The sequence below is a fragment of the Macrotis lagotis genome, chromosome X (assembly GCF_037893015.1).
Source record: "Macrotis lagotis isolate mMagLag1 chromosome X, bilby.v1.9.chrom.fasta, whole genome shotgun sequence".
NCBI classification, from domain to species: domain Eukaryota; kingdom Metazoa; phylum Chordata; class Mammalia; order Peramelemorphia; family Peramelidae; genus Macrotis; species Macrotis lagotis.
The window spans coordinates 581,775,229-581,789,831 of NC_133666.1; the positions used below are offsets into that span (position 1 = coordinate 581,775,229).

General features: G+C 33.1%; 1 protein-coding gene across 4 annotated transcripts in view; it reads right to left on the reverse strand.

Moving 5' to 3' along the window:
• Positions 1-559: 559 nt before the first annotated feature.
• TAF2 (TATA-box binding protein associated factor 2) overlaps positions 560-14,603 on the reverse strand; it is a 90,545-nt gene continuing 76,501 nt past the window's right edge. The window contains exons 23-27 of one of the 4 annotated variants that reach the window (XM_074201466.1): positions 10,037-10,266; positions 6,850-7,005; positions 6,294-6,399; positions 4,828-4,950; positions 560-2,127 (exon numbers count right to left, since the gene is read on the reverse strand). In XM_074201466.1, coding sequence (XP_074057567.1) covers positions 1,862-2,127; positions 4,828-4,950; positions 6,294-6,399; positions 6,850-7,005; positions 10,037-10,266 — 881 coding nt within the window. In that variant the 3' untranslated portion in view covers positions 560-1,861. The remainder of the gene's footprint in view (positions 2,128-4,827; positions 4,951-6,293; positions 6,400-6,849; positions 7,006-10,036; positions 10,267-14,603) is intronic. The other 3 variants (XM_074201465.1, XM_074201467.1, XM_074201468.1) reach the window with 3 other exon arrangements.

The window sequence follows — 14,603 nt, forward strand, 5'->3', positions numbered from 1 at the left end:
TAATTTATATAATATTGTTATTGTTTTGTTATATTTGATAAAGTTGATTTGGAATTCCAGCTTATGCTGGGGGGTTACAGTGGAGCAGTGGCATGGTGTATGAGGTGAAGAGTTCATTTATGATTAGTTCAATGTATTTTTCCAATAAGATAAATTCAGTAGCAGTTAATTTCTGGTATTCAAATATTTGACTGACTAGAAATTAGAATTGCTTTGCTTCACCCCAGAAATGAGGACTAAATTCAAATGGATGGTAGTTTCAAAGCACAGGTTAGCATTCATTAAAGTAAATTCCAAATGGAGATTGTCCAAAAATGCAATAGATTGCCCTGGAAGGCAGTACATTCCCTGATACTGGCAATTTTCAAAGCAGGTTTTGATTTCTATGTTGAGGATTTTGGAAATGGATTTAAGCTTCGGGTAGTTGATTAAAACTATCTTTAAGATTCTCTATACTAGAACAAGTCTATTCTTTAATCCCAGCATTCCAGTGAGCTATTATTTTGCTATTTTTAGTAGCTTCATTATTGTTTTATAAAAAGAAGTTCACTGCACAAAGTTCATTAAAAAGCATTTATTAACATTTTTCAAACACAACTAAATAGAACTAAAAGTTCTATGGTAAAAAGCACATTTTGGGTCCCCTTTGAAAATCTTTACTGTGAAGAAGCATTTTTAAATTTTTTTTTCTTCTCTATCAAGAGGGAGAAAAATGTTAAAAATAAAAACACTGCTCTTTGAAAAGGTAAAGAAGTATAAAAAAAAGGACAGCAGAGTAGTAGTTAATGAAAATAAAGACAAATCCATAACATAACAATATAAAGATTAAATTATATCATCAAAATGCTTTATATGTACTTAAAAAATGGATACAACAGAGAGTATCTATGATGTGTGCTCACATAAGTGCCTAATTGTGGATGACACTGTTTAATAAGTGAATTGATCTTATAAAAGTTCCAAACCACTGTTAATTCAGGGATAATTCTGCAATATAGAAAAAAAACCAGACAATTTGAAATTGTCAACAAAAGGATGTGTTGAGTACTTGTCTATTTCAAGACTGCTGATATTTATATTTAGCAAAGAATATTTATACATATACATTTATATGTACACATATAATTATATTTAATGAAGAAAAAGCTACCTCACCAACAAAAAAGGCAAACTTTATTGTAATTATAAAATCTTGATTTAGAGGCTCATCATGTGTTAAGTCATTTCTCTTAAAATTATAACAACATAATTCTATAAGTGTGAATTTTAAAATGCAAGCATTCATTATAAAAAATCTGTATCCCAAGAAATCTGATTTTTAAGGGAGAAAGAAATTGTTTATTCTCTCCCATAAATTCTGATGCTCAATGTCAGATGTTAACATAAAGACACTGCAATGGAAAAAACAGCTATAGGGAAAGCCTTTGTCTTCTCAGTAAGTCCAAATGTTGTTATACAATACTGTACTGGAAACAGTGGTTTCACCACAGATCTGGCAATGGCTTCTGTTTAAAACATAACTTTTGCTTCACAACATCCATCAACAACTACAAAACATAATTGACTCTGACAGTACATAAGAAAAGCAAAATATATGGGGGACAGCCTATGCACATAGAGGAACATGAAGGGAGAGAAGTTTTCCAAATTTTTTAAAAGGGAGAACAGGAATGAAATTGTTTACTTGGAACTAGAAAAAACCTTTTCCTAATAACACTTCAATTTCATAACAACAATAATGCAAATCAAATGAATGTTGAAAATTTGATTCTGAATTTTAAGGTGAGGCACTACTTATTTTGGGACTTCTTCAGAGGACAATCCTCTACCTGCTCTAAACAAGTCTTCTTTGTCTCAGCCTTCAATCAGACAGAGATGGTGAACGAACTGACCGGCCACTAGCTGGACTATTTGAAAAAGTGAAAGGTTCCTTTTCTTTTTCTTTACTATCATGTTTATGCTTGTGTTTATGCTTATGTTTATGCTTTTTCTTCTTTTTCTTATGTTCATGGTGATGGTGATGATGGTGGTCACTGTGTTTGGATGAGCTTGGCTCCTTAGTGAACGCTGAGAGTGGTGTGGCTGGTAATGACAGCACACCCATCTCCAGAGAAGACTGTTCTTTTCCTACAAGACAAAGGTGCAAATGGAATTCACGATTAATGAGGGAAATGACATTAACTAAAAGTGAGAGGCTGCTCACAAGGGATAAATTGACTCCAGAAAACTTATCAACACAACCATGTAACAAGAGTTAAGAGGTTCTTTTCTTATTCTTAGAGTTGCTACAATCAAGAATGGAATGATTAAGTTATTTTCAGCACTGTGATCAGGCAGCTACAAGTTTAACACCTTATATCTAACAAATGTTGAACATAAGCATTAAGATATAGTCAACAAAATATGGTTAACATATAATATAAAAGCATCTTAAAATAATGATCTATAGATGCCTGTGTGTCACAACATGTGGAAGAGACAGTATATCCTCCCTAGTATTTGGGGATCAATGTGGGAGCATTCCACTAATACCACTTGGAGAACTAAATATTCATAAAATAGAGTATCAATAAATAGCACTGGTTACTGAGAAATCCTTTTCCTCATTAAGATAGGTTCCAATATTGGTTAAAGTGAAAGTATTTTACTCATTGTAGTGATTCATAGGAGAAAATAAGATCATATTCTAATATTCCTAGGAGGGAAAAGCACATTCGTGGCAATCTCCAAAATGGAGATGACTACACCAACATGCCAGAAGTTTTGGTTTTGTTTTTTAGATTTTTTGCAAGGCAATGGGGTGAAATGGCTTGCTCAAGGCCACACAGCTAGGTAATTATTAAGTGTCTGAGTCCAGATTTGAACCCAGGTACTCCTGACTGCAGGGCCGGTGCCCTATCCACTGCACCACCTATCCGCCCCAGTCTTACACTTTTTAAAAGGATTTGAAAAACCATGATTAAATCTCTAGTGACTCTAAACTAAAATTAATTCCTGAAATAAACTGGTCTATCATGTTTCTGTGTTTCAGTCTCTCTAGCTAACTAGGAGTCAATACTAATAAATAAAGAGGCATCTCATTCAAAAGGTTATTGCTGAGCAGGGCTTCAGATTTCAATTTGTAAGGGATTATTAGTGTGATCTTTTAAAATAAGATGCTATTACCAAAGGCTCCAAAATAATTATGGAGGGAAGTAAAATCCTTATTGAATGACACAGGTAAAAATTCCAATTCACTCCATAATTAGAAAGTAGTTTATCTAAATGGTCAAATGATATGAACAGGCAATTTTCAGAAGAAGAAAATAAAGCTAAAAGTATTAATGTGAAAAAATGTTCTAAATCATTACTGATAAGAAATAAAAAGTAAAACAACTCTGAGTCACCACCTCACTCCTATAAGACTGGCTAACATGACAGAAAAGGAAAATAACAAATGCTGTAGGGGAGGTGGAAAAACTGGGACACTAAAGCACTGGTGATGGAATTGTGAACTAGTCCAGCCATTCTGTAGAACAATCTGGAACTATGCCAAAGGGTAATAAAATTGTGCATTCCTTTTTACCCAGCAATACTACTACTAGATCTATAACCCAAAGAGCTCAAAAGAAAGGGAAAAGGACCTATTTGTACAAAAATTTTTATAGCAGCTCTTGTTGTAGTGACAAAGAATTGAAAACTTAAGAGGATGTCCAGAAATGGCTGAAGAAATTGTGGTAAATGATTGTGACAGAACACTCACGCTATAAGAATGACAAGCGAGAAGGTTTCAGAAAAAAACTGGGAAGATTTAAATGAAATGATGCAAAGTAAAGCGAGCAGAAATAGGAGAACACTGTACACAGGAACAGCAATCTTGTAATGATAATCAACTATGAAAGACTTAGCTACTCTGATCTATACAATGCTCCATGACAGTTCTAAAAGATTCATGATAAAAAGTGCTATCTACCTCCAGAATAGATAAACTCTGGATGCAGATGGAATTATGGTTTTTTTCCCACTTTATTTTTTAAATTTTTTTCCCATGCAATATGGCCGATGAGTATTATGTGTCCTGACTTCTTAATGGGAAGGGAAGAGGAGAGTAGGAGGGAGAAAATGGGAACTGAAAGCAAAAACTTTAAATAAAGTTTAAAAAAACAGAATCTTTGTTTCTTGAGGGTTCATTAGTTTCTGTTTATTCTGTATTTCGACTATAATCCTCTCTGTAATCAACAGGAGAGTATAATAAACAGTCTCTAAATATAAAGAAATTAAGATATACTTCTGATGAGCATTCTCTCTTATTATATAAGCTCACTTATGTAAGATCACTAACTTCTATGTCCTATACCCAGTTTACTGCTTAAGCTACAGTATCACAAAATAAAATCAATGGTAAAATAAAAAAGAAATGTTTTTAATTATAATATGTGCAGACTTTGGCCTTATTATTATGTAATGACTGTGTGCTTTTTTAAAGGAACAAACAACCTTCAAATGATGATGAGTAACAACAGAATTCATTCTAGTTTATATTTCTCAAAGGGATAAAAGAGAAAATCTGATCATTTTTTGTTGGCATGTAGCACTATTACATCACCCAAGATATCTTGGAGTTAGAAAAATATATATAGCTGATCTTTAGTAGAGGTAAAATACTCAAGTTTTTTAAGATTCTTTATTTTTTTTTTTGCATTTAATAATATTGCAAAGTTCAAAGGTACAGATTTAGGAGATTTATTGTTCTAATGAGATAATGTATGAAAACAATTTGTAAACCTTTTTTGAAATGCTAAATAAAACACAAGTTATTATATTTTTGAGTAAGAAAGTCAATCTTACCTATTCCTTTGCGAGACATATCCATACCCCACTGAGGTTTTGCAGAAGCTGTGACATCACAGCCTGGTGAATGTTGAGGCATCAAAGCAGAGCGGGAGCTAGCTGGCCTCAATTTTGAAAGACCTAAAAAGGCCAAACAAACAAAAACCCAACCATGGATTGACTTATTTTTAAGTTAACCATTAACACACTGATTTTATTTTGTGATACTGTAGTTCAAGCAGTATATTAGGTTTACAGAACAGACATTATTGATTTTATCTGGTGAGTTTATACAAGGGAGAAGGCTCATCAGAAGTGTTTTTAATTTTTTTTTATTTTCAGAAGACTTTTGCTAAAAAAGAAAAGGGGGAGGGAAGGAATGGGTGCTTCTTAAATTCTACTCCCCTTTTGATGATAAAAGATTGTAATAAACAAAAGTTAAAAACTCTCAAGAAACAAAGATTATCTTCTTTTTTTAAAATTTATTAAAAATTTTTCTTTTCATTTCCAAATTCTTTTTCCCTCCAGTCTTTCCTCAACCTGTTAAAAAGGCAAGAAACACAATACCCATTAATCATATGTGAGAATAACAAAGTAAAAAAAATGCATATTATTTATGCCAAATTCTAAAAATAAAGAAAAGGAGGAAAAAAAGACTTTATTTTTTACAAAAAAATTTACAACAGCTCTTTTTATGGAGAAAAAGTTTGGAAACTAAGAGGATTCCATAAATTAGGAAATGGATGAACAACCTGTGATATATGCCTGTGATGCAATACAATTGTGATATAATAAATAAAAAAATCTGGGAAGATTTATACAAACTGATACAAAGTAAAGTGAGCAGAACGAGGAGAACATTGCATGTAGTAGCAACAATATTATATGATGATAAACTATGAATGGGCTTAGTGCTTCTCATTCTCTCACACTATAATTACCCAAAACAATTTCAAAAGGATTCATGATGAAAAATATTCTCCATCTTCAGAACTGATGAGTTCTGAATGAAGAGGGAAGTTGTTTTTTTTTTAATGATAGTTGGTGGGAAGAGCAACTCTCATATGCCAAGATATGATTTCTAGGATGACAGTTATGAGGGCTAGGATAGAAAGAATGCCCCATGGCTCTTGTAATCCCCTGCCTGTTTGATGGCAATTAGCCAGCAGTTGTTGTTGACAGTGATGAAGATAGGACCCCCTTCATAAAACCTACTTAACCACAAACAAGTCATTTAACTGCTCAGGCAGCTATCTGAGAAATAAAGTTATAGATAAAATACTATTTTGGCAGTAAAGAAGAATTTCTATTCAAAGAGTTCCCTACTCAAATGAAATAAAAATTTCAGATCAAAACAATCTTGTTTTAAAAACATCTATGAATACTCTAAGAAGATCTAATAATTTTTATTGCTCATTTTAAAACTTTTTATGCCCAAACAATTTAAAAAAAAAAAACATCTCTCTGCTGCAAACTTATTGTACCTGGAGTTGATGGCCTTTCCAGCATGTTCAAATGATGATAAATAAAAGCTTGGCTATCATGAACAGTATCCATGTCAACTTCCTCCTCCTCTTGAGAATTTGAGAACTGCAACATACCAACAAAATAAAGGAAGGGGAAAAAAAAATGAATCACTTAAAAAATCTCTTCAATTTCTAGGAAAGGGAACACAGGGCATGCCCCCAAATAACCACAAAGATAGTCTTCTTACATCAGGAAAGCATTAGAATGAGAAAGGATTAGGTCGATTAGTGGGGAGAAAAAAGGAAATCTGATTGAAAATTTACAAGCAACTAATCTATCCTTCTAATGTGAGAAGTAGTGAGATCTACAGTAGTATTCGACAAATAAAGCAGCTACATGATAATTTAAATTAAGAACTAGCTGTACTGCCTAAGTTTCACTTGCTTGATCTTCAACAATGTGATTTGTCCAGATAGCTTGGAAGAAAAAGAACACTATAATTGTATGAAAATATTTTCCAAGAAGGTGAATATCCTAATATTTCTTAGCTTAGTTTTAACCTATGTTCCTTACTCTGATTTTGAGTTTCACTTTACTGTTATCGTCATTCTTCTCCAATATTTGACCAGGTTCTAGTGGGGACCCCAGTGGTGTGTCAGATTTCCTCTTCACTCCCTGCTGATGAGCTGATAAATTAGCTGATGCTTCCTTGGCAAGGTGATCTTCTTCCTGAGGCACCATTCAAGGTCAAAATTAGATTTTGTTTGTTGAAGACAAACAGCCATAGTATACCTAAAATTAAAATAATGGCTAAAGCAACCAAGCAAATTAAAGTAGCCCAGCATCTAAAAGTTACTAGGCAGTGGGCTTTAAATGAATGTTCATTATCTTCCAAATTTTTTTTTAATTTTTAAATTTTGGGGAGAGATTTGCATATCTGTGAATTTTCAATGCATGAATCCATAAAAATTTTTTCTATTTAGTAGCTGAGAGTTTTGGTAAGAATAACAGGAGCAAATATGAATAATAAGAGATCAATTAGTAAATATGGACAATATATTGTTAACTGCTTATTATGAAGTCCATACATTTCATTTTAAAAACATAGAGGTATAAGATATCATTATCAAATATCTTATCCAAAATAATTTTTCTTGAAATTGTATATTCTCTCTCTCTCTCTTATATACATATATATATGTATATATGTATATATATTCCCTAAGTAACAATTTAGCTAAAAATGTAGATATGTAAACTTTAAAATGAACTTTTACAACAGAGAAAAAACTGGGAAATCAGTTTTACTGTGTTTTAAAATTTTAGAGACAGTTTTAGAAATACTAGTCAGGAAAGTTATTTTGGAGAAATATCGGGGAAAATGGAGTCTTCAGAGTTTAAGATTTTTGATTGTCATTCAGGAAATTCATGTTTGTAAAGTTTCTGTATGTTCCCATAAATTAATGTAAAAAAGATCTGTAAAATGCTCCTAACCTTTGACTAAAGTGTTCCTAATGCTGAATAAATTACCATCATCCCCCACTGTAAAGGAGACCAGAGATAGAAACAAAGGTTCCACATACACACAAAGCAGCATTTTTGAGGTAGCAAAAAAATAGAAACCAATATGTGATCTCAAAAGGTGTTATGTATATAATACAATGTTACTAGGCCAAAACAATCAATGAATATGGAGAATTCAGAGACATGGGAAGATACATAAACTGATACAGGACAGAGAATGAAAACAATACATAAAATGAAAATTAAAATATATAAAAATACTAAAAATGTGACAAAAATGAATTACAATGTTCCTTCTTGGGCTCTAGAAAAGAGATGATATATACTCTTGATCTCAGTAAAGAAGTGAGGAACTATAGATCTATCAAATGTGTTAGTTCAGTTAACTTTTCCCCCTTTTGTTTCTTTTTTTTAATAGGAAGAATGTTAAAGGGAAAGACTGTGAAGTAAAAATAAAAGACAGTATGACAATTTTTAAAAATGTCCCCATATTATAATGAATTTGTTACATGTTCCACAAGCAATTCTTTACAAATATCAAAAAATTTGGAAATGAAATCACAGAATCTCCTAATAGGAAAGACTCTCAGAGGCCATCTATTCAATGCACAACTGAACAAAAATACCCTTTAGGTCATAGTATAGAAATAGTTATTCAGTCTTTGCTTGTAGATCTCCCATGAGAGGAAACACTCTTCATTTCAGGATAGTCCATTCCACTTTGAGAAAGCTCAAATGGCAAAACAATTCCTCATACATAAAGTTCAAATTTACTTTTTTATGCAAATTCTACTTTTAATGGCTTATTCAATCAAGGACCAAGAAGATGAAGACTAAGAATCCTTTTCTCATGGTTTAAATAGAATTTTCTAAGCACTTACTATGTGTGCCAAACATTGTGACAATCTTTCAAATATCTGCACACAGATCATCTCTCCACTAAAAGGAGACACACCCAAATTCTTCAACCATTCCTCATTAGGCATGGAAACTCAAGGACCTTCACCATCTGAGCTACCTGCCTCTGAACACTTTCCAGCTCATCATTGTTTTCCCTAAATTGTAGTGCAAAGAACTGACCACAATATTCCAGATGTACACTGAATATAGTAGGGTGCAGTAGGACTGTCATTTCCCTAGTTTTGGAGCTGTTTTTTTTTTCTCTGTAGCCTGAGTGCATTAGTGTTCCTGGCTGTCATATCATAGTAATTGATCAAATAACATTTTCAGGATGCTTTATACCTCAGTTTCTTTTTAAGATTATTTGCTATATGTCTCAGTTTATATCTGAGATGGATTTTTTTTTAACTCAGAGTAAGACTTTACATTTACCCTTACTAAATTTCATCTTATCAGATATGGATTAATATTCTAGTCTTCCAAATCTTTTCTAATCCCATAATCCAGGGTGATACTGATTTGACTCTACTAGTTTTCTGTCAACTGCAAATTTGGTAAGTGTGCAGTCTTGTCTTCATCTCTATCTTGTTACCTAAATTCTGAGCAGCAGCCCTATCCTTCCTTTAATCCATTTCTTTCCCCTACTAAAACTATTTTTAAAAAAGTCTTTATAACTTCCCTTAGGATCAGTTCACCTTGCATATTAGCACTTCTGATACTATTTTCATGGAACTGGGTCAAGCTTTTGCATTTGTTCTCCTTCTGCTCTTGTGCTCATCTAAATTTAAAATAAGTTTAAAAACAGATGACTGTGTAAAGGTAATAAAAATTTTGAATATAAATACCAAATATTGGTTGGTCATGATACAAATATATTTGAAGCTCTGAGATTTGCTCGTTCAGAAAAACCATTCTTTCAGCCAATAAGCATTTATAAAGATACAACAGCAAAACTAGAATGTGCCAAATATCATGGGAGAAGCCAAATTTTAAAAAAGTTTTTCTTCAAAAATCATATACCCTGTAATAAGCTAACATTCATTCATTCAAATTCTCTTCTACCCACCCTATGTATAAGTTCCATGACCAAATACAAGGATCTGAAAGGTCCTGAAAATAGTAAATAACAAGATATTTGTACATAAAGTATATTAGTACATAACAAGATATTTGCCCGATTGTATAGTGGTCAGTACACTTCTACTAAAACTTCTTTTTTTATGGGTTTTACATGGTAAAACAAAATTTCATTACTAGTAGTTATAGTTCCAGGGATACATTTTTATACTATAATTAATATAATTAATTCAACTTTTTAAAATAAAAGTATTCTTACAGCATTCTGAAATCCAATCAACTGTGCATGACTGCTTAGATTGCTCACAGGTTCTTGGCTGCCTGCTATTGCCTCAGGAATGATGGTAGGATTCAGCACGGCCTTTTTCTCCTTCAAATTAAGAACCAATCCAAGCTCTGGTAATGGCAAACAAGAAGGTCTGCTGAGGCCAAAGAGTGTGAAATACAGATCTACAGCACCACATCTTAATCTCCAATCGTGTGAAGTTCCTAGGAAAGAAGGAAAAAGCTAATATGTTAGTTATGTTTAACTATGAAATTTTTCTATTTTAATTCTTATGTTCATGTTAACATAATAATTCAGATTCTTAGGACATAGGTGAATCAACAGGTAATTCTGTCTTTATGTTCATTACACATATATAGAATTGTTTTATCTCCAAATATTCTCTAGTGGATAGATATATAGCCTGAAAGATCAAATAACTTGGTTAAGCTGCAGTGTTTAAAGAAATACAGAATAGTAGACCAAGTAGGAGAGTAGCTTCTATACTAGAATAACTTATGTTAGCTTAGCATAAAAGGAAGGACTTGTTTTGAAAATGTAAGAACTTTTGGGACAGGCTTTCTCTAACCATTGAAAACTTTACAAAGACTTCAGACACCACTTGACAGAAAACCCAATAAGGGAGCAAAACTCAATTGCACTTCTGAAAAGTATTCATTGTTAAAGCAAATGTGTCTTTGTACTGACTAAATGTGCCTCTGAAAATTCCCTGAGGTCTGTCTTCTGGGACTAAATAGTACAAATATAATCCTTGTTCCATGTGACAGTCAAAGGATCACACTGAGACCCAGAAAGGACCTGAGACTTCTTTTAGTCTGTCCCTTTCATTTTGCAGAGAATGAAACTAAGATCATGGAGGTTGTATTAAGTGCCAGGCCCAAGGTAAAAGGAAGAGTAATTTGAGTCTGAATTTGAACTCAAGTTCTCTACCTCCAAATTCAGTGTTTTCTGCTCAACCTCACTGCCAAATACTTGGATTAAAATATTTATTAAGCATCCTCATTCTGATGATATTGAGTCATAATTATGCAGAAATAACATTTAAAGTATCTGAAAAAAATAGATACTTTAGTTAAAAATCTCTAAGAATTTGAGGACTTGGCAGTAATCTTGATAAGAAAAATAAAATGGGCAAAAAAACTTAAAATTTTGTCTGATAGAAGGAATGTGACAGAAACCGCACTTACACTGGAGTTAGAAGAACTGGCACTACCTCCACATGACAACATGACAATACTTTATATATATATATAAATTGTTATTAAGTACTTCCTATATGCTAGGCACTATGTTAAGCACTGGGGTACCAAAAAGAAAAGGCAAAAGACATTTCTTGCTTTCATGGAACTTACAATCTACTAGAGGACATGCAAACAAATATATACAAAAGGCAGGATAAATGGGAAATTAAATAATGGATGGATATATTTGTTAAATACTTAAGAAAAGTCATCATTTTTCTGAAGCTTCCCTCCCCACTTTCTGTCTTCTCTTAACTTCTAGAGTTATGCAAAAGTAGAATGGAGTATCATGGCAAATTCTCTACATCACTGAAGCTGGATGACTGATCATTTCAGGAAGTCTACCGAGTGGATTCCTATTTAAGCCTCCAACAAACTATATTAATTCTGAGATCCCCCTATACTGTGAGATTCTATGATTCTGAAAGAATAAATTTTTAGCTTCACCTAGTTTATACTCAAAGTAGTCTCTTTTCTAAATATATATCCTACCTTTTCTTTTTCAAATATATTTTATTGATATTTTTCATTTTTAAACTTGTTCTATTTTTCATAATTTTTCTAATTATACGTAAAGACAATTTTCAACATTCATTTTTGTTAAGCTTTCTCCTTTCCAACTTTCTCTCTCCCCACCCCAGGAGAGTAAGTAACATGATATAGGCTATGCATGTCCAACAGTATTACAATATCTCCATATTAGTCATGCTGTGAAAGAAGAATCAGAATAAAAAGGGAAAAACCATGGGGAAGGAAAAGCAAAAAACATTTAAAAAAGTGAAAATAATATGCCATGATCTGCATTTTTTCTCTGGATGTGAATGATATTTTCCATCACAAATCTTATAGAACTGTCTTTGGTCATTTTATTGCTGAGAAGAGCTAAGTCTATCTGCTCACTTTACATCACCATTAGTTCATATAAGTCTTTCTAGATTTTTCTGAAAACCATGAGCTCATTTATTATAGAGTAAAAACATTCCATTATTAATGTATCACAACCTGTTCATTCATCCCCCAACTGATGGGTATTCCCTAAGATTCTAATTCTTTGCCACCACAAAAAGAGCTGCTATGTATATTCTTGTGAATGTGGGTCTTATCTCTTTTTTTGGTGATCTCCTTGGGGTTCAGACCTAGTAGTGGCATTGCTAGGTCAAAGGGTATGTCTTTGGGCAAATTTCAAAACTGTTCACCAGCATGGTCAGATCAATTCACAACGCCAGTAGTGTCCGAATTTTCCCACATTCCTTCCAACATTTATCATTTCCCTATTCTGTGACATCACTCGATCTTATAGGTGGCACCTCAGAGATGCTTTAATTTGTATTTCTCTAATTAATCATAACCATATTAATATAGAACACTTTAATTTCTACAACTGAAAACTACCTGTTTATATCCTTTAACCATTTATCAAATGGGGAATGATATTCTTATAAATTTATAATCTTATTCTTTTCTTTTAAATTTGATTCAGTTCTCTATAAATTTTAGAAATGAGGCATTTATCAGAAACACTGCTGTAAAAATTATTTTCCAGATTTTTCCTTTCCTTCTAATCTTGTTGTATTGGTTTTGTTCATACAAAAACTTTTCAATTTAATGTAATCAAAATTATCCATTTTGCATTTCATAATTTTTCTCTGTCTCTTCTTTGGTCATAAATTCTCTCCATAGATCAGACAGATAAATGATATTGTGCTATTCTCACTGGCTTATGGTATCATCCTCTAAATCTAAATCATGTACTCATTTTGACTTTATAGGGTATGAGAGGTTGGTCTACACCTAGTTTGTGACATACTATTTTCTAGTTTTCCCAGCAATTTTTGTCAAATAATGAGTTCTTATCCCAGAAGCTAGTCTTTGAGTTTATCAAAAAGTAGATTATTATAGTGATTTACCACTGTTTCTTGTGAACCTAACCTTTTCCACTGATCTACCACTCTATTTCTTAGTTAATAACAAAAAGTTTTGTTAACTTCTGCTTTATAATACAGTTTTTAGATCTGGTATGGCTAGGCCACTTTCCTTTGCATTTTTTAAAATTAATTCCCTCAATATTCTTGATTTTTTGTTCTTCCAGATAAATTTTGTTGCTATTTTTCCTGGCTCAATAAAATAATTTTGGGGTAGTTTGAGTGGTATAGCACTAAATAAGTGGACCAATTTATGTAACATTGTAATTTTTATTATATTTGCTCAGCCTACTCACAAGCAACTGATATTTGTACAGTTGCTTAAATCTGACTTTATTTGTATGACTTGTATTTTTATTTGCAATTTTATTCAAATAGTACCTAGGTTTGTCTTGGAAATAGCCTCCAAAATATTTTGTGTTGTCCACAACTGTTTTGAAAGGAATTTCTATTTCTATTCCTTACTCCTAGGCTTTGTTGGTAATGTATAGAAAGACTGATAATTTATGTGGGTTTAATGTTATAGCCTGCCACTTTGCTAAAGTTGCTAATTGTTCCAAATAGTTTTTAGTGGATTCTCTAGGATTCTCTAGTATACCATCATATATTATCAGCAAAGACTGAAAGTTTCAGGAGGATTCTGGGAAGATGGCAGAGTAGGTCAGAAAATTGCAAGCTCTCAAATCCTCCACAAACAACTCAAAAAAGCCCCTCTGGGGGCAGCTAGGTGGTGCCCTGGTGGAGTACCTGAGTTCAAATCCGACCTCATACACCTAATAATTCTGTGTGGCCTTGGGTAACCCCATTTTATTGCAAAAACTAAAAAAAAAAAGCCCCCTCTGGGTGAATGAGAACAGCAAAAATAAGCATGAGTCAGGGTAGAACAATGGTTCTCCTAGGAAAACCAGAAAAGGTCCAAAGAAAGATCCTAGATCAAAGTACAGACTAAGTTAAGCATAAACACCTTCAGGCTAACTCCCTGAAACAGCAAAAGGAAGTCTTAGCAACAGCCAAGATGAGAGACAGCCTCCTCCTGAGCCACCAGAAATCTCACTTCTCAGACAGTGTGGGGAGTTGTCTGAGCAAGGAAAAGAGAGAACCTCTGCTGCTAAAAGACACCAGGCCCAGCTGCACTGCAGACTAAGGAATGCAGAAGTAGTGAAGGGAGGATGCTGCTGGCTCATGAACACCTGCAGGAGAACTGAGTTCTCAGTATTGGTTCCAAGGCAGAGGAGAGAATTGAAGAAACTGGTGGTTTCTTAAGGCATAAGAGCATTTCCAGCATAGTGAGGGCTCCAACCGTGGTTTGGAGGGGTAAAGGAGTAGAGAAATTGGGCCCAGGATAAAATTCCTGAGGCCAGAGGTACCATTCCCCAC